We start from the raw sequence: 27,728 nt of genomic DNA, 5'->3' as shown, positions 1-27,728 counted from the left end.
TTTTTAAAAATTGTATAAGCCAAAGAAGGGCAAACTAACTCAGGATAGATTGTTCTTAGCTGTTCTCTATTACCATTTAGCAACGTGGACAATTACATTTAAATTCAGCACAAAGGAGTTAGTTTCTATTACAGAATATATTGATAGTGAAATAACAGAAAGAATGGGTTTTCTTTTCTACAAATAGACATCTTTTTTTTTTCCTGTGACTATCACTGGAATTTTCATTGAGACCTAGATTCAAGAATCAACTCTGCCAACTTATTAGATTTAGTTTTTGGCAGATCACTTCAGTTTCCTTTATGCCTCGATTCCTTCTTCTGTAAACTGAGAAAGTTTCAAAACTACCTAAAATTAGAGCTCTGTGATTCAAAACTTCAAGATACTGGGCAACCACAAAATTCAGGATAGCAAGTTAATAGTGCTAATTTGCATCTAAGATGATATTCAGCCAGTTTCTTCCAATTGAAAACTGAATTAAATTCATGGTTTTTGTTTTGAGTTCATTAAAATAATTTCCTTGGAGACCTTTCATATTGTTGCTCATGAAAATCTGATTAGGTACATTGATTACAGTACCGCTGGGAGAAGTGATATGAATTCTGTTTAAGATTTCCCTGGCTAGCTTATGGGTGTTCTAATAAAATTGAGTATTACTAACATTGTTATGCTAGACAGTATTTTGAAATTAGACTTATATAATACTTTGCCAGTGATCCATAAAATGTCTTTAGCAACTTTAATTGACTGTAGACATTCCGGGGTTCTGGTTGTGCAGACTGTAGTGTAGTATTAGAAGTCCAAGTGTGTTGATTGTGGATTGGATAAAAACTAATATTAGCATCTTAACTGCATGATTTCTTTTATAAACTGTAGACCCTTGATATTTATGAGAGATATGTCCTAAGACCTTCCTGACCCCCCAATGTCTGAGTATCATTTTAAAATAAGATTGCTTTGTTGATAAAATGCCCATAATATTGCCTGCTTATAAAGTAGTAAATGAGATAAATTAAATAAGAGCAACAGAGATACACTGAAATGCAGGTCCTGGTGGTCAGCTGACTAGACTTACTAATTTAGTTACTCAACTACAAGCTCTAGTTTCATAGATGCATAACATTCACATTTGTGCTTTAGCAAAATGGCATATTACCATCCATCATATCCTTCAGGGTCATCCATAAATATATTCAGCCCAAATATTAAATCGATGGAGTCCAAATTCTATCAAGATCCTGCTTTCTGGAGGCATTATTAAAATTTTCATACATTACTATACCACTTGAAAGATAAGTAATTGAAACTTGAGAACATGATCATCCTGAAAGCAGTTTGAAACCAATGGATTAAGGTAAGTTTGAAAAAGCTAGAATTCACTTTTTTGGTCTTCATGGATTCAACTTCCATTTTTAAAATAGTTCTTTCTTAAAGACTACTAAATAGATGGACACTTTTTCTCCTTAGAGAGCTAATAATTCTATTAATCTAAGAGAATGGGCATTAATGATATTATTAATGAGTGAATTCTTTTTATCCTAAAAGCTGAGTGAACAATTTGTCACTTTGGTCTATAGGAAAGAATACAGTAATCCTACTCTCTTTATCGTTTTAGGGACTTCCAGGCTTTATCTGAGTAGTCCGTGTGTCTCAAGTGGCTGCTAAAATAACATGTAGAGTCCCTTTAAAACGAAGAAAGCCTTATCCAAGAACATTAAAGGAGCTAAGATATGACGCCCAGTATGCCAGCAGGTGAGTGTGTTTTTTATCTCCGCCTCTGAATATTATTTTTGGTTCTTCCGATTACAAAGTCTCATGCTGTTCCTTGGTGGCACATTTTATTCAAATAGTAAAACAAATGGAAAGATGTCAAAAATGAAACTCCTCAGACTTATGACTAAACCTTTTTCCTTCAGAGAGAGAACTGTCTTCTTCAGTGGCTGTGGCTAAACACTCTTCTGTGGGAGAGTCGGGGTGCGAGAATAACAGGCTGTGGTAGTGATTCCTGACCCCATCCAATGCTGACGGAACCTTTAAATGAATCTGAACAGGGCAACATCCTCTCGAAGATCTCCTGACTCGCTAGAGTGTGTCCAGAGGGAAGGGATCCCCACCCTCTAATCTGAAGTACCCCCAGAGCCCCAGCCAAATCTGTACCCCAGAATGAGGAATTTTACTTCGAGGTTACCAGAGTTCCAGAGGGCAGAGTCAGATCACCCTGCATTGCCTAATTTGGATAACGATAACATTTCCTATTTATCCTTCAAGGTCTTGTTCAAATCTATGAAGACTTTATTATCTATCCCAGAGTGATATTTCCATCGTTTCAGTTCCTAGTAGACTGAAAATGAATGGAACAATGGAAGAAATATTGCCCTACCACATGGTTCTCCTTTTAAATTTTATTATCCAACTGTATTATAAATCCACTTAGTGCAGAGGCTGTCTCATTCTTCTACTTTGTACCATTCAAAATGCCAAGCCCTGATTCATAATAGAGCGCAGCAATTATTTGGTTGATTAATTTCCTCTTTCTATCTCTAGTTTTCATTCTCAGTGGGTTATTTTTTCTATGATTTTACTATCTAGAAAAATTAAAATTCCCTTATGATTTCTGAAAATTAGTAAGATTATTTTTATAACTAGGTAATTATCATACTTCATAATTGGTATAGTAGGTGTGCCAGTTTGGATATATTATGCCCCCCCAGAAAAAGCCATATTCTTTGATGTAGTCTTGTGGGGCAGACATGTTAGTGTTAATTAAGTTGGAGCCTTTGGATTAGGTTATTTCCATGGAGATGTGACCCACCCAATTGTAGGTGATAGCTCTGATTAGATAATTTCCATGGAGGTGTGGCCCCGCCCAATTAGCATGGGCCTTGATTAGTTTACTAGAGCCCTATATAAGTGCTCAGACAGAAGGAGCTCAGAGCTTCAGTCAAGAAAGAGCAACTGAGAGTGACATTTTGAAGAGGAGCTGCAGCCACAAGGGACACTTTGAAGAATGCACAGGAGCTCAGAGAGGAGCTGAAATGCACCTAGGAGCAAGCAGACGCCAGCCATATGCCTTCCTAGCTAACAGAAGTTTTCTGGACACCATCGTCCATCCTTCAGCCAAGGTACCTATTGTTGACACCTTACCTTGGACACTTTATGATCTTAAGACTGTAACTGTGTAACCAAATAAGCCCCCCTTTATAAAAGTCAATCTATTTGTGGTGTTTTGCAAAAGGGCAGCATTAGCAAATTGGAACAGTAGGTGTGGTACATAATTCTCCATTTACAGAACCAACAGCAGTGAAAAATGGTTGCTCACACTGACTTTAAAGAGGAAATTTGATAACTTCCAGCAGCCGATTATATTTCTTATTATTCAGTATAGGTTTCCACCAGATATGATGGAATATATTTGAAAAGCATTTAAACAAGAAGTGACTTAGTGTTTGAGTTAATTTCCATGCACACCATGTGATTAGATTGATTTAAAAAAAAAAGGAAATTAGACTTGACAGAAGGGAGTTTCTAGGTTTATTTGACTGGGCAACAGTTTTTACAATTGGCAATAGACACTGGAATCATCTTTTGGCACCCAATGTAATTATTTCAAAGCCAAGAAATATGTTTGTATTCTTCCTTATGTAGTTGCCTCTTTTCTTTTCTTTTTTTTTTTTTTACTATTGATAAATGAAGTTGGTGTTAGACTTCACTTTTTCCTCTAACTGTTCATCTCGTAGCTTCCTTGGAAAGCCTTTGTATAAGTTTAGTTTTCCCCTCTCTGCTTTCTAAGGGAAATGACATATTTTGAGAGTGACTGACCATATGCAGGTGACACTGAAATCTATATGCTGTCAATTTAAAGATTCTTTGCTGCCCACTTATACTCAAGCTAATTTTTTGAAATTATTTCCAAAATCGGAATTAAAACTTACCATATTAAATGATAAAGAAAATATCAGCAAGGAGATACTGCTTAAAAGCATTTTGTTGATGATCACAATTTGACATCATTTCTAAAAACCAAACCACCTTGCTAATAAGAATGGATAAAAGATTTAATTTCTGTCAAGAGTTAAAAAATTAATAGATGTCATGTGATAGCACGTGTAAGTAGTCCAGAGAATATAAATTACATCATTTTGACCATGACCATGTATAGTTAGAACAGCAGTAAAAACAACAAAAAAGAGCTGGGAGAATGCAGTTCTGGTATTTTTGCCATTCACAAACATGCTAACTCATTTTATTATTGTTAATAGTTTTATTAAGGTATAATTCATATACCATACAATTAACAGCTTATAATATATTCACAGATCTATAAAGTCTTCACCATTGTTAATGTTAGAACATTTTCATCACCTCAAAAAGAAACTTTTAGCTATTACCCCCCACCTTCCCATTCCCCCTCTCGACTCCCACCCCTCCCCTAAGTCGCCATTGGTCTACTTTCTGTCTCTACAGATTTCCCTATTCAGAACTTTCGTGCAACTGGAATTATAATATGATCTTTATGACTGGTTTATTCCATTTAGCATAATAAGATTCATTCATGTTGTATCATATATCAGTAGTTCATTGTTTTTTTAATGGTGAAAAAATATTCCACTTTATGGCTATACCACATTTTGTTTATCCATTCATCCATTGATGGACATCTGGGTGGTTTCCACCTTTTGGCTCTTATGAAAACTGCTGCGATATGCATTTGTGTATAAGTTTCTGTGTGGACATGTGTTTTCATTTTTCTTGGTTGTATACCTAGAGGTGGAATATGGGAACTCTATGTTTAATCATTCGAGGAACTGCCAAACAGTTAGCCAAAGTGGCTGCCTCATTTTACATTCCCGCCAGCAGTGTATGAGGATTCCAATTTCTCCACATCCTCAGCAACACTTTTTGTAATTTGAGCTTTTTGATTCTAGCCATCCTAGTGGGAATCAAGAGACATCTTATTGTGGTTTGATTTGCGTTTCCCTGATGACTGATGATCTTAGGCGTCTTTTTATGTGCTTATTGTCTATTTGCATATCTTGCGTGTATAAATGTTTATTCATATCCTTTTGTCCATTAAAAAAATTAGGTGATTTGTCTTTTTTATTATTGCGTTTTAAGAGTTCTTTATATATTCCTAATACCAATCCCTTATTGGATACATGATTTGCAAATATTTTCTCCCATTCTGTAGGTTGTGTTTTCACTTTCTTTATGGTGTGCTTTGAAGCACAAAATTTTTAATTTTAAGTCCAATTTATCTATTTTTTCTTTTGTTGCTCATGCTTTTAGAATCATTATCTAAGAATTCTTTGCCAAATCCAAGGTCATGAAGATTTACTTCTATGTTTTATTAGAAAAGTTTTATAGTTTTTGTTCTTTCACTTAGGTCTTCATGTCATTTTGAGTTAATTGTTCTATGGTGTGAGTTAAGGTCCAATTTCCTTCTTTTGCTTGTGGCTCTCCAGCTGTCTGAGTACCATCTGTTGAAAATACTATGCTTTCCCCCATTGAATGGTCTTAGCACACTTGTTGAAAATCAGTTGACCGTAAATGTATGAGTTCACCTCTGGACTCTCAATTCTATTCCATTGATCTACATGTCTGTAGTAAGATTTGAAATTGGTAAGTGCAAGTCCTCTTTCTTTATTCTTCATTTTCAAGATAGTTTTGGCTACTCTGAGTCCCTTGCAATACCACAATTTCTTTGAAGAAATCAGCTGGGATTATGGTGGGGATTGCATTAAATTTATATATCAGCTTGGGAAGTATTGCCATGTTAACAGTGTTAAACTTTTTGACCCACTAACATAGGATGTTTTCCTATTTATTTAGACCTTTAATTTGTTCAACAATGTTTTGTTGATTTCAGAGTGTAAGTTTTCCACTTCTTTTGTTAAATTTATCCCTAAGTGTTTTATTCTTTTGACGCTACTATGAATGGAATTGTTTTCTTAATTTCATTTTCAGATTGTTCATTGCAAGTGTATAGAAATGCAATTGATTTTTGTCTGTTCATCTTGTATCTTGCAACCTTGCTGAACTCATTAGTTACCTCCAATAGTTTTCAATGGATTTCTTAGGATTTTTCTATATTCTAGATCATGCCATCTGTGATTAGAGATTATTTTACTTCTTCTCTCACAATATGAATGCCTTTTATTTCTTTTACTTGCCTGTTTGCCCTGCTGAAACCTCTAGTACATTGTTGAATAGAAGTGGTGGGAGCAGACATCTTGGTCTTGCTCCTGATCGTAAGGGGTAAGCTTCCAATCTTTCACCGTTAAGTATGATGTTAGTTGTGGGTTTTTCATAGATGCCCTTTATCAGGTGTGAAAGTTCCCTTTTATTCACAGTTTAGTGTTTTGTTTTGTTTTGTTTTTTAAATCATGAGAGGGTATTGGATTTTGTCAAATGCTTTTCTGTGTCAGTTAAGATGATTATGTAATTTTTGTTTTTTATTCCACTGATATAATATATTACATTAATTGAGTTTTGGATCAACCTTGCATCCCTTGGATAAATCCCACTTGGTCATGGTGTGCAATTTTTTTTATATGTAGCTGGATTTGGTGAGGATTTTTGCATCTACATTCATAAAAGATATTGGTGTTTAGTATTCATATCTTGTGATGTCTTTGTCTGGCTTTAATATCCTGGTAATACTGGCCTCATAAAATAATTTAGGAAGTGTTCCTTGCTCTTTAATTTTTTGGAACAATTTGAGAAGGATAATATTAATTCTTCTTTGAAGGTCTGATAGAATTCAGTGGGAAACGGCCTGGGCTATCCTTTGTGGGAAGCTGTTCTTCTAACTAATTCAGTCTCTTCATTTGTTATAAATCTGTTCATACTGTCTATTTCTTCTTGAGCCAGTTTCAGCAGTTGTGTATTTCTTGGCATGTATCCATTTCATCTAGATAATCTAGTTTGTGGGCATCCTGTTGTTCATATTATTCTCTTATAATCCTTTTTATTTCTGTAAGCTTGGTAATAAAATTACCTCCTTCATTTCTGATTTTAGTAATTTGAATCTTCTCTCTTTTTTTCTTAACTAATCCAGCTACAGGTTTGCCTATTTTATTGATTTTTTCAAAGAATCAGCTTTTGGTTCCATTGGTTTTTCTCTATTATTTCTCTAGTCTCTACTTCATAATTTCCATGGAGGTGTTACCCCACCTATTCAGGGTGGGTCTGAATTAAATCACTGGAGCCTTATAAATGAGCTGACAAACAGAAGGAGCTCAGAGCAACTGAGAGTGAAATTCTGAAGAGGAGCTGCAGCTAAGAGAGGACAAAATGCCTCAATAGCAACATTTTGGAGAACGCCATTTTGAAATGCAACCTGGGAGCAAGTGGACGCCAGCCACATGCCTTCTGAGCTAACAGAGGTTTTCCGTAAGCCATTGGCCATCCTCCAGTGAAGGTACCTGATTGTTGATGCCTTACCTTGGACACTTTATGGCCTTAAGACTGTGACTGTGTAACCAAATAAACCCCCTTTTATAAAAGCCAATCCATTCCTGGTGTTTTGCATTCTGGCAGCTTTAGCAAACTGGAACAACACCCTTGGTTAAATTTATTACAAGATATTTGGTTCTTTTAGTTGCTATTGTAAATAGAATTTTTTCTTGATTTCCTCTTCAATGTGTTAATTACTAGTGTATCAAATTACTATTGATTTTTGTGTGCTGATATTTCATCCTGCCACTTTGCTGAATTTGTTTATCAGCTCTAGTAGCTTTGTTGTGGACTTTACAGTACTTCCCATATATAGGATCATGTATTCTGTAAATAGAAAATGTCTTACTCCTTGTTTTACAATTTGGATGTCTTTTATTTTTTTTTCTTGCTTAATTGCTTGGGTTAGTACTTGATTGATACCAGCCTAACTTCAATAGCACACATATACATTGTTCCTATAAACCCCTTGCTACCCACCTGTTTGTTGTACTTATTTCAAATTATATCATTATACATTATATACCCCAAACCATAGATTTATCATTACTTTTTATGCTTTTGAATTTTAGAACTGGTAAGAGGTAAAAAGTGGGGTTACACATAAAAAAGCATAATACAATAGTACTGGCATTTATAATTACCCATGTGGTTACCTTTACGAGAACTATTTCTTTATGTCACTTCAATCTACTATCCAGTGTCTTTTCCTTTCAGTCTGAAGAACTACCTTTAGCATTGCTTATAGGATGTGTCAAATGGCGATAAACTCCTTTGGCTTTTGTTTATCTGGGAATATCTTAATCTCTCCCTCATTTTGAAAGACAGTCTCACCAGATATAAAATTCTTTACTGACAGTGTTTTTCTTTCAGCACCTTAAGTATGACAACCCACTACCTTCTTGCCTCTGTGGCTTCTGATGAGAAATTGGCACTTAAACTTATTGGGGTGCCCTTGTTTATAACATGTTGCTTTTCTCTTGCAGCCCTCAGAACTGTCTCTTTGTCCTTGGTATTTGCCCATGTGACTGTTGTATGTCTGGGCATGGTTTCTCTTTGAGTTTATCAAGTTTGGGGTTCCTTGGGCTTCTTGAATGTACATATCACGTCTTTTGTTAGGTTTGGGAAGTGTTTTTGCAATTATTTCTTTGGATATCCCTTCTTCCCCATTCTCTCTTTTTTTCTTTCTGGTGCTCCCATAATGAGTATATTGGTACACTTGATGATGTCCTACAGGTCTCTTAGGTTCTGTTTGCTCTTTTCCATCTGTTTTACTTTCTGTTCCTCAGCCTGATTTTTTTCAGTTGCCTTGTCTTTGAGTTTACTGATTGCCTTTTTTTTTTTTTAAACCAGCTCCATTCTGCTGTTGATATACTATAGGGAATTTTTAATTTCCGTTATTGTGGTCTTCAAATCCAGTATTTCCGTTTGGTTCCTTCTTAAAATTTCTATCTCTTTATTGAGATTCTCATATTGTTCATTCATTGTTTTCCTGATATCCCTTAGTTCTTTCTCTGTGTTTTCCTTTATCTCCTTGGTTATATTACAGACCATTATTTTAAAATCTTTGTCTGGTATGCCCAAAGTCTGGTCTTCATTGATAGTTTCTGGATTTTTATATTGTTCCTTTGGATGGATCATTTTCCTGTTTCTTTGTTTGTCTTTTAAACTTTTGTTGCACTTTGCGTTTCCACACCAAGGCGGTGGATTCTTTTGCCTGATGTGCTCAAATGGCCAATTCCTGAGACACCAGGGTTTCAAAGAGAGAAAGAGTTTTATTGCTAGGCATGAGGCAGGAGAACAGATGGCCTATCAGTCCAAAATCTGTATCCCCAAACTGCAATCATTCTGATAGTTTTATAGTATCATTTGGGAAGGATTTAAGATAATGAGTACAGTGGCCCCAGATGATATAATTGGAAGTGGTCTAATTATTGAGCATGTGCAGAGTGATTACATGCTTAGTAATAGAACGTATGTAAGAAATTGGCAGCCTTAATATGATGGGCATGATTTTTAGTATTATAATGAGGTGACTTGTAGGTTAAAGTCTAAGCTACTGTGCATGTCAGGCGGGCCCATTTTGGTTAGATCCAGCTTCAGCCAAAAGCTGGGTTGGGGTGGGTTAGTTCTGGGCTGACCTAAAACCCTTCATTAATATACATTAGGGGCTGTCTTCAGCGATCAGAAAACTTTAAAGTAAAAAAAAACTGGATAAATGGGCACAAGTGAAGGTTGGTCACAAGGTTTTTACAATCACAAGGGCACAAGGTAAAGGCTATACAGTCATTATCAGAGATCATGGCAGCTGAACTTATGGTTCAGGTTTCAGGTATTTCCCTCTGTCTACTCTAATATACCAGAAAGTAAAAAGGAATAAATATATAATGATTCAATAATTATAATCAGTCCTTAAATCCTAACTTCTCTGTTACAACTGTACATTTTACTATTTTAAAGTATTAATTCTGAGATTTAGCCTCTGAGCTACATGTTCCTTACTTTTGTATCCAGCTAGTGATATGACAGAGATTTCCTTGAGTGCCAGGAATCAATAAAAACAAGCAAACCGACACAAAAAGTCTTTGCAAATTGACTCTGTCTTGGCTTCTGCTCTGCTTCAGAGTTTAACCCTCCTATTAAGAACATTCTAGGACCTCTCTGAGCATGCATCTTGTCCTAGGTTGTGGCCTGCTGGTGGCCTTAGGAATTCCCCTATTTACAGGAATTCAGATGCCCCTCTACTCCTTATGAAATAGGCTTTCTCCTCTTCCCAGGTGCCTGTCGTATGGCTTGCAGCAGGTAGTACTTTTCCCCAGGCCACTTTGACTTAATCGTTTCTTGTACTGCTTTAGCTGCCTGCCAGCTGCTTCTATCTGCAGGGCAAGTTCTGAGAGAGCCAGCCAGAGAGGAGTTTCCTGGTTCAGGCTACAGGATACCTCCTGATAGATGGGCACAGACATACACGCACCGCATTATGAACACAGGGGTTACTCTGCTCCCTCCGGAACAGGGCCAGGGACCCCCAATGATAGTGCAGGCTGGCTCCACACCTTGCTGGGGAGGGGTGACAGGAGGGGTCAGCAAAGGTGCCACAAGCTTGTCCTATCCTTTTTTAAAGCAGCATTTGCCCAGGTACTGCATCCATTTAACTGTTCTCAAGAGTTCTGAGGAAGATAGCTCTGTCAGTTTTTACTAATGGTTCAAAGATTCTGTGGGGCAATAACATGCACCATGGAGCATCTTACACTGCCATCTTGCTTGACTGGAATTCAGTATTTATTTTTTATAGTACTTATTTTATAATTACTCATTTAATATGTATTCAAGCCAAAAAATTAAAAAAATTATCATTGACTGCTGTATGGTAGGTCCCATACTAAATGCTAGAAATACAAAGGTGAATAAGATAACTGTCCAAAGTACAAGGAGCTAATAATTTAGGGGAGGAGATGGTAAATATGCAAATACTATATAATTTTATGAATATTACAACAGATGTCTAACAAAATAAGGAAAAACAGATGGAACAGTGATTAGTGCAAATAAAAGGGATGATTTACAGAAAACTGTAGTCTTGTAGGAATGGAATGAATGAAGGCATCTTTCAAGAATCAGCTTTTGAGCACCATTTCAACATTAATATCTTCCCTAAAGCTCCGGAATATGTTTGGTCCCCAACTCAGTGTTCCTTGGATATATCTCATTGGTAGCACTTATCTTATTATATCGAAATAAATTCTACTGTCTCTTCTTCTGCACTGTAGTTTCCTTGAAAACAAACATGTCCTGTTTTTTAATCTCTAGTACCTACTACATGGTGCACTACAGATGCTCAATAAATGTCTTCTGAACTGAATTACGACAACAACAACAACAACAACAAAGCATGGAGTGTTCTGAGAATACCAAATGGTTTGTGTGGCTGGAAAATAACAGGCATAGCAGACAGCAAGGGAGTGACTGGATATAAGGTTGGAAAATAGTCTAAGACAAAGCTGTGAATGGCCTGATTAACCAGGTTACATGATTTGCCAAATGGCCTGATTAACCAGGTTACATGATTTGCCAAATATTGTTAGTCATTCTTTTCCATGCATAGTTCTTTTCTCACCAGATTGAATGTATTCTTTAGAAATGGGGATTTTACTTTAATGCCACAGAATTTACCTCATTTTCAGGCACAATTCCTTGTACATAATAGATATCAAATCCAAAGAGTTTATTAAATCATCAAATGAGGAAATCCATTTAAAAGTGCTTTTAAAAGTACATGTAAAAGACTATACAATTATTCATTTGTCAATGTTTATTGATTGATAGTAAGTAGTGACTATACTCTGTACTTGGTAATGATACAGGAAAATTCTTTTAATCCATTACTTTCCCTTGAACTGAACCGATTTCAATTCTGAAATCCTAGAACTATAAACAAAGTGAAAATATTGAAATAATTATTTGTACATAACTCATTTTGAATTCTCCATTTATAAAAATGTATCAAAATAGAAGAAAACAAATTGACAGTAGTTCTTTTGTTGTTTTTTTAAAATAAAGCTTTCAGAATATATTCTGGCATCAATATAGAATCAGTCTAATTGCCTGTCTTTGACCTTAGGCAGACAAGATATAACAAACTACCTGGCTTACTATGGCTCCTACCCTGCAGCGAGAACTGATTTAGGGAGCAATGCAAGCTATTGTAAGATAAAGTTTGATGCGGTAGTATGATGGTAACTGTTTAACAGAGTTTCCAGGAATAAAAGAAAAAAAAACACACTGATTTGTGCTTATTCTGTGCTATAAATACTCCCACCATGGCCCACATCAGGCTACTCACATAAAGTTACTGAACTGAAGATTTAGGAAGAGATGCTGACAATCAGAACTTCCAAGCCTGTGGGAGACAGCGCCAGCACACCATTGGTTTGATGGTAATAATAACCATTATAACTTTTTTTTTAATAAAATGAACACCTACAGTGTGCCCAGCACTTTTCTAAATGCTTAACTTGGTTTATCTCATTTAATGCACTCAACAGTCTATGAGGTATGTTCTACTTTATAACGTCACTTACAGGAATATATGTCTCAGAAAGGCTAAGTCGTTTACTCAAATTACACAGCTAGGAAGACATGGACTATAGATTCAAATTTAGTTTGACTTCAGAGCCTACCAACCAACTACTATTCTATATTGCTTTCAGGATCAAAAGTTAAAGTATATTCACCATAGTTTTCATGTTAAATGTATTTTGTATTTTAATTCCTTCAACATTTGAAGTAAAAAGAAGTTATATATATTTGCAATATCCAGCTAAGTATTTATTGTGTATCCAAACCAAAATAACTAAATTTCTCAACAAAAATTGTACAAAACAAGAAAGCAATCTAAATAATTATAAGCTTGTGTAATTACAAAAATATTTATAATTAATTTTTTGAAAAGAATTCACAATTTTTTCAAATTTAATAGACTCTAGAGCAGTTTTAGGTTTATAGAAAAATTGAGTAAAAGTACAGAGTGTTCTTATATGCCCCTTCTCTCACACATTGCTCCCCTTGTTATTAACATCTTGCATTAACATAGTACATTTATTACAATTGATGAAAAAATATATATACACAATTAACTAAAGTCCATCATTTACATTAGGGTTCACTAGTTGTGTTGTACAGTTCTATGGATTTTTACAAATTCATATGTCATGTATCCATGTGCTCTAAAAATCTTCTGTGGTGCACTTACTCTTCACTCCCTCCCTTCTCATTGTGAGAATGAGATTAAGTTAAGCTTTCATACAGGACAGGTGTGCCTGGCAGGGTGGGGCAGTTCAGGAATTGGCAGAAGGTTAAAAAGACAAATTGTAGTCCACGGTTGGTCCTCCTTTATCCGCCAACTATCCACAGTCGGTCCCCCTGTTTATCCGCCCACTATCTACTATCCTTACAAGGTGGAGACTTGGGGGTAGAAGTTCCCAAAATAGCTTCATAACTTGATACCAAACTAGCCCAGACTGGCTCTAAAGAGGCCTGGGCATAACCATTATAGTCAGGGGTGGAGATATGTTCCAGCCCTTCCAAATGTTGCAAATTCGTGCAGGAAACTTATTTCAAATGTTTCCAGTTTGCCCTGCCTGCATTTCAAATTTGCATGGGCTTGTCGAATAGAATGCAACCTCTGGAGTATCCAGCCACTGGAGAAATAGGGATGGGACTTGTGAGTTAGGTGTAGGGAATAAATACTGCTGGGTCTATTGTTCTGTGTGCCAACCCCCCACATTTTGGTTGGGCACCCGTTCTTGCAAGATCGTGAATAAATTCTTTTCTCCACAATCAGGTGAGCATTTATTCCTTTTAGAAATAGTGCTTGTTTCTCACATCCTCCTGCTCTGATGCAATTATTTTTTTAAAAGAGATGTTATTTTCAATTGCATGCATTCCAATATGATACAAACTCTTGCTTTTATTTCGGTGACAAAGAATCTTTTAATTGATGCTGAAATTTATTAGAACATCAAACAGATGTGGTAAGTAGTCAACATTCCCACCTGGTTTTCCAAAACTTAGTGCTCAGGAAAAAGATAATTTCTGACTAGCTAAGCATGCAGAAAATATAATAGAACATTAATGAGGTAAGATTTAGAAGTAAAAAAGAATGAGGAATAGATAAAACTGTATGTGTCTAAAAATTCAAGAAGACGGTAAACTTTGGAATGAATCACTTCAGAAGAATTTAAGTAAGGTCTGACTTGGCACTTTAGGCAAATGAATCAGCATGTGCCAAAGACTGGAACTATGGCGTCTCATGTGTTTAAGGAATGGTAAATACAATGCTGTAGGAGAGAAGGGGTGCTGTGCAAGTAGACATTGTAGCTGGAAAACGTCTGCAGCTGGACTATGAGAAACTGTGCTCAATTAAAGAATTTTTATTTTATTCTGTAAGTATCAAAGAGCCAGTAGAAGTTCTTAAGTAAGGAAGTAACAATATGATTTATATTTTAAGAAGAGAACTCTTTTTGTAGTGTGGGGGTTGGACAGAAATTGAGGAGAGTTTAGTAAAAAGAAGATGTTACAATATTAGCAGCAAGTGAGGATGAGGGCCTCAACTAAAGTGGAAGCATTAAGGATAAAGATAAGATTAATTTGGGGGTCATTGTTGAAGTGGAATCCACAAGACTTGATCAATGTCTACATGAGTTCGGTTGTTGGGGAAAGAGTAAAAAAAAAAAATTAATAACACTAGGGTTTCTAGACTGGGTAGACAATGGCACCATTAATGAAAATTGAGAATAAGGTGGTGGTTAACAGCTTTAAGCATTTGCACATCCATTTTCTCACTTAAGAGTATATTTGCTGTAAATTACAGCAAAATGTAAATTTTTATTTACCATTATGCACTGCTGAAAAGTTAATTGCATATGTGGATATGCAGAGCATCATGGTTTCCTTAGATATTATCTCACCTCACACTTATCATTGGCTTGATGAAAAGTGCTATTTGTGTTATTTATTTCAACATTTCTTTAAAATATTTTAGTAAGGGGTGGTATTTTTCTCTCTAACCCCTTATATTTAGTTTAAGGATTTTTGTTATCCATTCTTATTATGTATTCAAATATATCTTAATGTCTCTCAATTTGTAATGGAAATTTAGGTTTAGCTTATTTATTTACCATATTCATGATTTATTAAAAGATACAAAAGAGAAAATAAACTGCTGTGTCAATTATCTGGATACCATGAAACTGAAATGATATTAAAACCAGTAATCCTTAGAGTCAAATGTTGGTTCTGATGGTGGTATAGTTTCCAGCAAGTCTACACTTTAATATATAATGCCAACCAAAAACCAAAAATTTAAAACACTCTCAAGACAACATTAAATCCATTTGATTTGGTGAAGGTGTATTATCAGTAATGTCATTTCATTTATTCTCATTAACTGAAGTACTTAAGTGTGAGGTACTGGGGATGCAAAAAATGAATAAATCCTTGTCCTTGATTAACACAGAATCAAATGGAGCAGACATGTAAACAACTAACTACAGTAAGACTAAGTGCTATAATAGTTAAAAATAGAGCACTATGGGAACAGAGATGGAAAAGCAAGTAATTCCACCCAGGGATTAGATAGGACAGGGGAGGAGCAGAGATGCTTTCATAGTGGAGGTAACTTGGGGGCAAGACCTTTAAGGCTGAATAGGATTTTGCCAGGTGAAGAAAGAGACAGACACTGAGACTATGCATGGGAGGGCAAGAAAATAGCAAGCGGGCTGGTGTAGGCAGCACGAAGCAAAATGAAAAAACAAAGATGAAGCTGCAAAAGTTAAGGTAAGGCCTAGGTGTGAACATCTGGCAGGTAATGCTAGGGACGTTGGAGTTTAGACATCCTCAGGTACTGTGGGAATTTCTGACAACTCTAACAGGAGCTTGTGCCATATCTTTAGTGCAGAGTCTGTCTCATGAACTCATTCATTCATTCTTTCATCCATCATGTCTGAACATGCTAAAAGGACTCAGACAGGTGCTGCCTTTAAAGATCAGTTTACTGTTAATAAGGACAGGTAAAGTTGTATGGAAAAATATGGCATTTCAAATGGGATTTGAAGGGTGGGTGTGGGTAAGATTTGAACATCTCATTTATATTCCGAGTCTTACAAGTTAAAGCTACAACTTTTTACTTTCCTCACTTTTAACTGGTCTATTTTTGACATAGTAGTTAAAAAGGAAAGCAAAGAACCTACATAAAACCATTTCAACAGGTTTTGATTGAAATGGGAGTGGTTATTACTTAATGTTTGAATAAGTAAATGTGAGAAAAAACTCCTTTTCCTGGCTTTACTGCTGTAAGTTTCTTCAGCGTAGAGAAAACAACCCTATATATTTCTGTATGCCTAACAGTGTCTTGGACATAGTTTTCTAACTTTCGTTGAATTAAATTTAATACTACTGGGGATTATTTGAATTCTAATCTTTAAACGATGAATGGTATTTTTTTTAAACAGGGAACCCTATTGTAAACCATGGACTATAGTTAATAGTACAGTTGTAATTATAATAATATTCTTTCACCAATAATAAAAATGTCCCACACTAATAATGCAAGGTATTAATAATAGGGGGCATCTATGGGAACTGGGGACTCTGTAAAAAATGTCGTGATGAAAATCTAAAAAAAAAAAAAACAACCTGGGAAGATCTAGGTGTTCCTGGGCATACTAGCAAAGTGAAGTCAAAAGTCAAACAGAGAGGTACAGATTAATCTAGAAACCACAGAGCTGTGGCATTTACTTTACATTTGGAAAACGTACTCTCGATATCATGTTAGTCCACCAGTTACATCCACCTTAGCTCTGCAGGCCTGTTCTTCTGGGCTGACCCAAGCACAGAGCAGATTGCATTAGAATGGAATGTAGATTTGTGGACAATCTGGGGGAAGGCAAGCATGGGAACCTAAGGAATACAAAGTAGCACTTTGAGAACTCCCTGATCTGCAGTGGGAACCCCTGACACTTTCTTATTTATAGTGTTTATGAAGTACTCATCCTGCCAGACTTTCTGCTAATTTAAGCAAACAGTTCTCTGAGGAATTGACAAGCTAAAGCAGTAGCAAATGACCAGAATCGGAAACACAATGTATGTAAGAGTATTTACCAGACAAGAGGCTGATGAACATCTTATCACCTAAAGTGATACGTTAGTGTGTGTTGCCAGATATGTTCCCCTGGTCCCGAGATCAGGATTCCTGCTGCATACAAATGTAGTTCTTATAAATTTTTATCACCAGGAACATAATATATACCAGCTTTGAAACAACCACCAAGGGGACTGAGGGTTTTGATTACCAAGCAGTAGTTACATGTCTCTTAATAAACATGTAGATAATAATAAACATCTTGAGAATAATTTTTTCTTTATGAGTATTGAATTCACAAAAGTCAGAACTGACTGGAAATCATAAAGAAATGAGTCTCAAAGCAGATGAAAAAGGAAAAAAAAGTTTAAAAATAACTGTTAATAGGATGAGTCAGACTGTATTTTTATTTATGCTTCCAATAAATGGAATAGTTCAAAGATAAAATTTTATATATATGTGAAGTAATTTTAGCCACAATATTGGAGAAGAAAACCCTACAGCACATACGAAAGTTATTTTTATAGTCTAAAGTGAAGATTAATAACTCTTCACTGAAGATTAATAATTTTCACACACTCGAGCCAACTTTTTCCTGAAATATTCAGCTTGTTAAGTACCAGTCAGTGCCTTCTTTTCCTCAAACGCACTTTATAATAAAGTAGAAATCTGATTTTAAGTTCCACTGGGATGATTCGTTGAGGTTTCAGAGTTTTCCCGGGATACGGGGAGCTCTGGTCCGAAGCGCCACGACTTCACCGGACAAGACGCTCGAGCGACTGTGGAGAACCCTTTTTGAGGTAAACACAGAATCTTAGAATTTTAAAAATGCAGCGATTTCCCTTCACCAAGTTTTTTAAAGAGAGAGATTCTGACTTTAACCTTTATTATTATTTTTTTTTTCTACCAGGGTGAGGGAAAAAAATGTCTCAACCAGTGGAAGTCGTGGCGTTATTGAGAGCCGCTAGCACAGGCGAACCTCCCCGCGTCCGCGGCTTCGCGCGGGAGAGCGGCCGGGGGGGCGGGACGGCGGGGGCGGGGTCTGGAACGGGGGCGGGGCCGGGGCGGGGCGGGCTCCCAGGCTCCCGCCGACTCCAGGCTGGGAGGGGCGTGGCGGGGGCGGGCCCGGGGCGGGGCGGAACCGCCTCCCGCCGGCTGGAAGCTGCAGCTCGGCCGGGACCTGGGACAGATCCCCTCAGAGGGCGCGCGTGGCGCTCCCGCCTCACTGGCCGCGGATGGCCGCGCTCGGGCGACCTGCCTCCTCTTTCCCGCCTGCCGAGGGCCCTGGTTGTGAACCGCCCCGGCGCAAGCGGCTCCGCCTGGAGGATCGTGGCGCGGTCCGGGCGGCAGGGTGGCGGCTGCCTGTGGTGCCCCGCTTGTCTGAGGTGGAGAAAGTCTGGGAGTTGCCGCCCAGACCCTTCGAGGCGCTCCTGGTTCAAACGAGCTCGATTTTCGATAAGCGCGCAGACGCCTGTGTGGGGAAGTCAGTCGGTGGGCGGCAGATGAGCAGCCGGGGGTGCCCGGAGAGCGGGTTTGAGTTTGCAGGGAGGCGCTGTCGGCAGGCTGTGCCCTCACGGGGTTCCGCATCTGGGCTGAGGGTTCCAGAAAGCTCCTGGGAACGCGGGCGGCGCGGCGGGGAGGGCTCCAAGGAGCTCCATGGCGCCAGCTCGCAAGCAGAGGCTGCTCGCCCTCCGCCCCACACCGCCGTCCGCGATGTGCCCGGGCTTCAAAACCAAGACGGAAAACCCGATTCCGTCCAAGGCAGACGCAGTCGTCAGAAAGACAACGGTTACATAAAAGAGGCAGAAAATCCATTTGTAGATGTTACCTTTTACAAGGAGACTAAAGCAACACTTCCTGAAATTGAGAACAGATGTAAAGCTGACAGTGTTATGTCATCCAATAAAAGAGAAAATAACATTGCGGCTACTGTCCTAAAAATACCAAAATATCAAAATCAGTCCAGCTTGGAAATTGCCAAATCCAGCTATTTTAGAGATAGCGGCACAATAAGTATCCCTGAGCTTCCAACTGATTTAAATAGCAAAATGTCCTCTGTCTATTTAAAGGAAATAGCAAAGAAAAAGAATGACAAAAATGAGGCATATGTTAGGGATTTCACAAACATTTACTGTTCCCAAAATAGACCTGATGTTAAGAAGCAAAAGTTACAGAATGATAAAAAAAATGTGGATGCAGAAAGTATACTTTCTGAATGTTGTGAAAGTAACCGCCAGTCACTCAGCAACCAAAATACTCACAAGAGGAAAAACGCCTTGATCTGCTTCAGCTACTCTAATCACAGTAGTATCAAGTGTGATGTAAGAGTCTCTGAAGAAATTTTCACTCTACTAGAAAATGCAAATGGAGAAGCAGAAACATGCCTGGACAGTTACATACCTATGAGGTTGGAAAAATCTCAAAGCTGGGACTGTAACAGTAGACATATTTTGAAAACAAACAGTGCCAGTTACTGGATTATGAATAATTACCAGACAAAATGTGAAAATCTGAAAAAAACTGGAGAAAAATTGAATTTGCTACAATTATTAGAAATAGACCTTTTAGGCAAGGAAGGTTTTCATAATTTAAAAGCCATGAATACACATGGAGAACAATCAAAGCCTCTCATGATAGGAACATTGGATAGCCAAAAAACATTAATAAAAATTGTTTGGTTAAATGGTGAAGAAAATGATAATATGCTACAGCTACAATATGCTATGCAAAAAAAGTTATATTTAAGCAACATTTTTGAAAGTTTCATTACAGAAATTTTTAATTTCCTTGAAAATATTTCAGAAAATAAAAATTATAATACTATTTTAACTTGGTGTGAAATTTTGACATGCAGAAAGCAAACTGGGGTTCAGAATTTAATAAGCAGGAATATGAATGTCAATGAAAAGAATGAAGCATTTAGCATATATTTGCAAACTAGTGTCTCAGAACCTCTTACTATCACACTGAAAAACAACCTAGCTTTTTTGCTCCATAACTTGGACCCTTTAACAAGAATTGAAGCTGATTGTACATTAGAAGAGGAATACATTCTCAAATGGAGAGTTTATTTGAATTATCCAAAAAATATCCTAGTACGAAATCATACTGCATATCTAGTAAGGATTTCAACTTTTTCAAGTATATTCGAAGAAAATATGAAGCCTATGTTAAAGAAAAGAAAGCTATTAAAACCTGAACGTGCTTTTGAAGGCTGTGAGAAAGAAACCACCAATTCATTCTGTATGGCTGCTAAAAATACACATTTTCCAATTTTTGATACTTATGAAAAAATTCCTCTAATGGATTTTGATGACATGCATGAAATTTCTTTGACAAAAGAATTTAGTTACAAGAATGAGAACTGTCTTGAACAAGTCATGAATGTGGAAAATTTGGCTCATTTTAGTCCTATTATTGTTAAAAATGATGCTAATTCTTATCCTCAGTTTGCACAGAACAACCAAGGATATATTAATGAAAAGTTTTTTCAAGTAAATATGTACAAACAAGATTTAGATACTGAAAGAAAACAGGACCATAGTAAGATTAGTAGCTTGAATTCTAAGTGGATTTGTGAAGATTTCTTCAATGTTAAGCAACAGGCCATCCTGGCAAGCCATGACACAACACGTGGTAGAGAAACTGATACCACAACTAAAGCCCAGATGCTAAATTTCAGGAACCCACTAAGTGAAATCAAAGAAGAGAAACAGGACTTAATTTTGAAGGAGGAAATAAACATCACAACACAAAGTTTAAGTAATAGTTGCCAAGTTCTTAAACATATTAAGATAGAAAAGGAAGAGAAAGATGGCTTTTCTTCAGTGGATAGTGTGTTTTCTGTTCAATCAGTTTCATTAATGAGTAAGACTTTAACTGTGGAAGATGCCATACAGAGAAACCAAACATTTGTTAATCAAAATAACATAGCTGACAGAAAGGAATTTGAGAGTATTTTGCAAGAAAGTGAGTTAGCTAATTCAAAGCATTTTTATCCAAAGAATGACTCTGCAGAATGTGTTAATCATCATCTTGAAACTGATTTGAGTGCAGGGAGCAATGACTGTTTTCAGGACTTAACTGCTAAGTGTTTACCAACAGAAGCTCTGACAATAGTAAAAGATTTTGAAATGAAGAGTAAATTTGATTTAGTGCTTGAAGAACTTCGTATGTTTCATGAAATTAGTGCAGACAAAGAAAGTCTAAGCACTGTGGCAACAAACAATGGGCAAGAAAATTACTTTGGAGACAGTAATGATGTTGAGCTGTTAAAAAAGGAGGCACAAAAAGACTTGAAAATGGGTACGGGAAACAAAAAATGTGGGTCTTCTTTGCTCTGTGATATTAGAGCAGGTCCCAACATGCAGAAAAGCCACCAAAGTTCCTTCAAGTGGAAAACGGTGCCCAATAAGGGAGAACAGTCAGGGCCCTGTGAACACTGCTGGCCACGAGCATCAGAGGAAGAATTACCCTCTTCCTCTCCCGGGGAAGGTAGGGCAGTAACTTTTAAAATGTCCTTTCACATGAAAGGGGGGAAGATGCTGTTTTTTTCCTTTGTAGGCAAAATGTGTAATTTTGACAAAAGGAGATAGAGATAAAGTTTAAGAAAAGATTTTTTGATAAATGTTATTTTCTCATAAAAGGCTGTTCAAACATTAAATAATACAGTGAAGTCAAATGCCAGAAGCTATTAAACTTTTAAAAGGAGTTTTGAAAAGTCCTGCTATATTTCTCTAAATATTGGGAGTCAATTGAAGGATGTATTTCTGAAAAAATAATTTGCTTATAGTACTAACATTTTTGTATAAAGTTACTTATTGCTATAATGTATTGATATTTATTTTCAGATTGTGAGAAATCCTTACCTCACAGACCTGTTTTATTTTCTGATGAACATAAGGAAGAGAAATTTATTTGTTTACTGAAGGGAGGTAAGACTTTTAATTATTTTCTGGAATATTTTCTAAGATGATTATTGCATTCTTATATTTTGAGCATGAAGGCTGTTCAAACATTAAATGATATACTGAACTGCAAGTCAATAAGTTATCAAACTTTTTAAAGGAGCTCTGAAGAGTCCTGCTGCATTTCTCTATAGACACTAGGACTCAATGGAAGGAAATGTTTCCGAAAAAATAATTTCCTTTAGTACTGACAGTTTATATAAAAGTTACTTTTTTCTTATAATATATTGATTTTTATTTTCAGATTGTGAAAAATATTTGCCTCAGAGATCTGCTTTATTTTATGATGAATTTAGAGAAGAAAAGTTGAATTATTTACTTAACAGAGGTAAGATTTTTATTTTCTAAATACCGTCTAAGATTATTGCATTGTATTTTTATCATAAGGAAAATATACATACATAAGTTGTTAGAAAATAAACACAAAGATTTAATATTTTGTAAACACTTATAAATGAATTGATGCAAATTCCAATAAGAAATTAAAAATTGGCTGAAAATTAAAATGCCATTTAGAATACGACTGAGAAGTGACCTCACCAAAACTGTGTTAAAATATCTGCAATAACTGTGTGGTAGGACAGGGGTGTGTGTGTGTGTGTGTGTGCACACGTCTAATACACACACGCATCTCGTGTACGCTGCAGTCGTTGGTAAAACAAAACGAGGCACTTGTCTCAGCTGGAGCTCCCTTGATGAGGTGTCACTCCCAGTAATGCATTTATTGTCAATGTTTCCCTGTCACTTTTTATTGTTAGAGGCTCTTTATATGGACAATTTTGCATATTTTTAAAACTTGAGTAACAATAGGCATATTATCGCAATTTATGATTATGGCATTTAAACATTTGACTACTATTTTAAAAGATAAAACTAAAGGAAAGTTAGACAACTCACTCCATCCGTTGTCTGAGAGGCCCACGACGTCCCCTGGGCTCTTGCTCTTTTCTGAGCTCGCGGTGAAATAATCTAGGTTCTCCCCGTCCTGGGAGATCAGGGGCACAGGGGTCTGTCCTTCCGTAAGCCGGGAAGTCACTGCGGCAGCGCTGCTCCGAGTGTGCAAGCAGGCGTGCAGGGGTAGCCTGGCAGAGATCAACGCTGATTTAGGAACGCTTTTGTGCTGAGTGGAGGAGACTCGCGAGTACGATGCATCATGATTGGGATAATGAAATAGATACATGAGGAGGATTAAAGTCTGTGCACAAATAGGAAAGAAATGTCCATGTGTTTGAAACACCCGAACCCGGAGCCACCTGGTTCCGCCTGCGCAAGTCCACGTGCCTCCTGGTCTGGAAACAGGAAAACTGACGTGCGAGGTCGGCGGGACTGACCCGATCGATGGGAGCAGGTCCTTACCCACTTCCAGCGTGCGCATGGGTGATCCGAGGGCTGTTTACACGCAGAGCGTGGGGAGCAGGTGGGCACACCGGGGGCGGGTCCGCCAGAACCCAGCAGCACCCCCCGGTGCAGCGGGCGCCGACACCGGTACCTGCCCGCCCGTCCTCATGGTCCCTCCTCCAGTGAACCTGCAGCTCTCACCACTGACGCTCCAGAGCCTGCCTCTCTGCGCCGTGGGGAGGCAAACATGGAGGCGAGTGTTTTGAACTATTTTGAGCATATGCACCAGCCAGTCTGCCGGGTGCTTTAGTGTCATTGAGGCCAGTGCTTCCCCTACTTTAATGTACACAGGAATCACCTGAGGATCTTGTTAAAGGGTTTTGATTCAGTTGTGGGAAGGGACATAAAATTCCACATTTCCAACAGGCTCCCAGCAGATGTAGATACAACTTTGAGTTACAAGGATTTAGAAAATAATTGAGGTAGTGTTATTTCTAAAACACCACTAATAAATTTTCTGAGTTTTTTAAACACTGACTTTTAGAACAAATTTTCTGGCAGTATGCTTGAATGAACAGAATTTTAAAATAATATCAAGCAATAAATTAATACAGTGTATAGCAATAATGAAAAGAATTATGATCTGTTAAATAAAAAGGTAGGAAATCTAAGGAGATAAGGAAGTATATCCTCACAACCATAATTTAGTGACTGTTTAAGGGCATGTGGTTTGCAAAAGCCTGCTATTGATACAAATCAGTTCCCCAACTTCTCACTCATCTCAAAATTAACAGACATATCTATCATGTTAGAAAAGGAAAGGGGAAAGATACTTAGCAAAAGTAATCAAATAGACTTAATCATGGCTTTGTTCTGAGGTAGTAATCTTATAATAAAGACATGCACAGCATAAATTGCTGAAATTTTCTCATTTATAACAGAATCTAGTACATCAGATAAGATTCAGCAATTTTGCCCTTTTTGGACAAGTTTTTTAAGTTTTAGAAAAATCTTTATCAATAAAATATACTTCTCTTCCTTTTTATAATTATGATCTTAACATTGCATAAAGTATCATAGAATGATTTATAGCTATTAATTGTGGTTTTCCCCACTTACATGTAATTTTATTTTTATAATATGAAATATTTACATAAATTCATACTGAGATTCTGTTTGGTTCAACTGAATAGACATCATGCTGTTAACCTTTTGTCAGATTTAACCTTGGGTTGGTTACACTGTTTTTAGTTAATGTGCTGTTATATTAAGGCCATAGTAATTCATTAAAACCTGCTTTACATTTCTAACTTTACCTACAGTTTACTAAAAAAAAGAGAACACAGAAAGTTAGAGATATGTTGTATTTCATTGTCAAGAGCAGTTGAACCTACCTATTTGGTTAACTGATTCAAGAATAAATGTATTACTGATTCAAGAATAGATGTGTCTCCTTGAAATGTTTTGAACGTTTTTAAAAATGATGTACTATAATGTTAAATAAAATTTCAAAATCAAAGCTCTCCATGGTGTATAACAGATGAAACACATTTGAGTTCTATTACTGATAATAATCACTATTAGAAGCCAAACATAACCATTAACAAGATACATAGTTGTTTAGTTTCTAATAGAAAAACATGGTCCTTAAAGCAGTACATCAGGTTGACTTTAAAATCTATATAGTTGTGTGGTTATTGTTAAGTAAGTCTGCCTGACTGGAATATTGATTTTATTTAGTTGCTATTTTATATTGGGCAAGTTACTTAACTCTTCTGTGCTTGGCTTTCCCTATTTTAAAAATGGGGACAAGGTTAAATAAAATAATGCACCTAAAGCACTAGGCTGCTCAGTAGATGTTGCTGTTATCATGATTAGAAGTTAGTAACATTTTAAAGCATAGAAACTTTTGGTAATTTATGTAATTCTATTGTCATCTTTTTAGGTAGTAATTTTTCACATGGAATTTCAAGAGTACATCCTCTTAAGACATGCAGTCGACCAATCAGGATTGGTTTGTCAAGAAAAGCTAAGCTTAAACAGCTTCATCCCTACCTGAAATAAATGTGTTATAAGAACTTAAATGAAGATATTGGACTTTTACATTTCCAAGCATTTTAGAACATCTAGAAATGTTTTCTTAATTTCTCTGGATAAATGTTTTTTTCCAGATTGGGGTTTTTGGATTTTCTCTTTTAAAAGTATGAGAGTTTGTGTCTGTGTGAATTATGTTATTACTCTTAATGTTATAAAATAGTTCATTGATGTTTCATATTATATTACCAATGTAGACACTAAGGGCTTTTCATGATCTCTTGAAACATATTGATTTATTATTTTTCATAATATATATATACATATATATATGATCTTTCTGTGGAGAATATTAATAACCTTTATAGGTTTCTCAAAAGGATCTGTGGCCCATAAAAAGGTGACAAACCTTGTTATGATCCACTCCCCTCAATTTTCACATGAAAAAATAGAGGTGCAAGAAGCATGGGTAAGTTTTTCACATAGTTAGTGTTAGGAATGGGATAAAGCTTCTCTCCTTGTAGCATTCATTGCCTCTTTGCTCTGCATTCTTTTCTATCTGTATTTCCTCCTCTAGAGTCTATCTGTCTTTGGCCACAGAGCAGATTTATGATTTTGTAGTTAATAGCTACTATTCATTTATTCATTTATAGAACAAAGTATTTTTTTAATACCTTTGCTATATGCCAGGTATTGTTAGAGCCAGTGGTAGAATAGAGATATCATGGATAAGAACTTGCCTTCAGGGGGCTGATTTTCTATGTTTGAAATTGGGAGAGAAATATATAACATTTAAAGGTAGTCATCAATAGAATAAAATAAATATTTCAAAACACTAGACATAGAAGTAACAATAAAACAAGCTCCTTAGCAAAAAAATAAGGAAAAGTGAAAGCATCAAGAAAGTATAAAAACCAGAAAGCATATCACTACAAATGGAAGACTAAAGGTATCAATTCACAAAATAAATGTGACTGGATTAAATTATCCTATTATAAGTAAAGATTCTCTGACTCACTTAAAAACACTTTAAATCCAACTCTATTAATTTCCATTCCCTACCACTCAAATTCCAACGTTACTATCCTGCTTTAACTTCCTTTTCCCCCTACAAAACTCATCATTTTCTCACACACTATGTAATTTTCCCGCTGCTAGAATGTAAGCTCTTTGAAGGCAGGTGTGGGATCCCAAGGCCCAGGCCTCTTCTTGACACTCTGTGAAATCCAAAAGCAGCCTGCGTGACCTGGGTCAGCTAATGTTTAAGCGAACTTCCCTAAGATGGTCGGTGTAAGCTATAAACTGGGCACCAGGCTCTTTTCTGTGTAGGATGTCAGCCCAGGCCTTGCTCTTCTCCGGAGCCCTTGAGGTGTCATCTGACGCCCTGAGGATAGTTCATCTTTCCTATGTTACAACCCCCCTCCCCTCATATGTCTATGTCCTCATACTCTTTGGAATGTCTTTGTTTTGAGGCTCTATAACCAGCCTTGTTAATCCCCGCCTGATTGTGGACTACTTTCACACTGAGCTCTGGGCCAGCCGCCATCAGAGCAGCTTGACTGACTTCCCCCTTCTCTCCTGTGAGTAAGTTCCCACAGTAAAGTTTATGTCTTGCTAGTTCCTAGTGCATTCTTTGGCCTTCCTGCAGAACCAGCCCTTGTGGGCCAGAATGGCAGATTTCTCCCTGTTCCCCCACTAATATTATCGCAAGTGTCCCCTAGTAAATACTCATAAAATACTCATTGAGTGAATGAACTTATGAATTCTTAATAGCTTTATGACCTTGGACAAGCCCTCATGTTAAAAAATAGGATAATAATATCTCATGGGATTATTGTGAGGATTAAATGAACTAACACATATGCACATAAGGAAAGTTCTGATACATAATAACTACTACTAATTAATACTATTTAGAATGTTTGTTTACTGAAATTTTTTTCTGGATCTTGCATTAGATTATTTTCAGGAGTATGCTATTTGTTTGAGTCACATGAAAGCAGTTCTTTTTACTTTTTTTCCCACAAGTGTTCACCTCCTCCTCTTTTTTATTATTATAAGGCAAATGCTGGATTTTTCTTTTATCTTTCTACAAGGTAAATCTCATCACAATCAAGTTTGTCTTCACATTGGGTTTGGATGATCCTTTTTTCTTAGTTCTTTCTCACCATGTGTGAATGTTGAGTTCTCTTCTCAGATCTATTTCTTTGAGTACAGGTTGTGTGCTTCCAGCCATCTTTTCTCTGATAAATGATATATTCATCCTCAACCACTGGCTGCTCTCTCATACTCTGAAC

At 36.7% G+C, this 27,728-nt stretch overlaps 1 protein-coding gene across 1 annotated transcript; it reads left to right on the top strand.

Moving 5' to 3' along the window:
• The first annotated feature begins 18,327 nt into the window (after nt 1-18,327).
• Nucleotides 18,328-25,461, top strand: RAD51AP2 (RAD51 associated protein 2). Its single transcript, XM_037812640.1, has 3 exons — nt 18,328-21,586; nt 21,943-22,026; nt 25,343-25,461. Exons 1-3 carry the CDS (start codon nt 18,328-18,330, stop codon nt 25,459-25,461), a joined length of 3,462 nt encoding a protein of 1,153 aa, XP_037668568.1.
• The last annotated feature ends 2,267 nt before the right edge of the window (nt 25,462-27,728 follow it).

Source organism: Choloepus didactylus, chromosome 20 (genome assembly GCF_015220235.1).
Source record: "Choloepus didactylus isolate mChoDid1 chromosome 20, mChoDid1.pri, whole genome shotgun sequence".
NCBI lineage: Eukaryota > Metazoa > Chordata > Mammalia > Pilosa > Megalonychidae > Choloepus > Choloepus didactylus.
This window is presented reverse-complemented; position numbering and strand designations above follow the sequence as displayed.

Bases quoted from the DNA above. Each gene is read 5' to 3' on its own strand.
- RAD51AP2 (XM_037812640.1), top strand. From the start codon at position 18,328: ATGGCCGCGCTCGGGCGACCTGCCTCCTCTTTCCCGCCTGCCGAGGGC. The intron at 21,587-21,942 runs GTAGGGCAGTAA...ATTTATTTTCAG, and splicing joins CTCTTCCTCTCCCGGGGAAG to ATTGTGAGAAATCCTTACCT. The intron at 22,027-25,342 runs GTAAGACTTTTA...TCATCTTTTTAG, and splicing joins TATTTGTTTACTGAAGGGAG to GTAGTAATTTTTCACATGGA.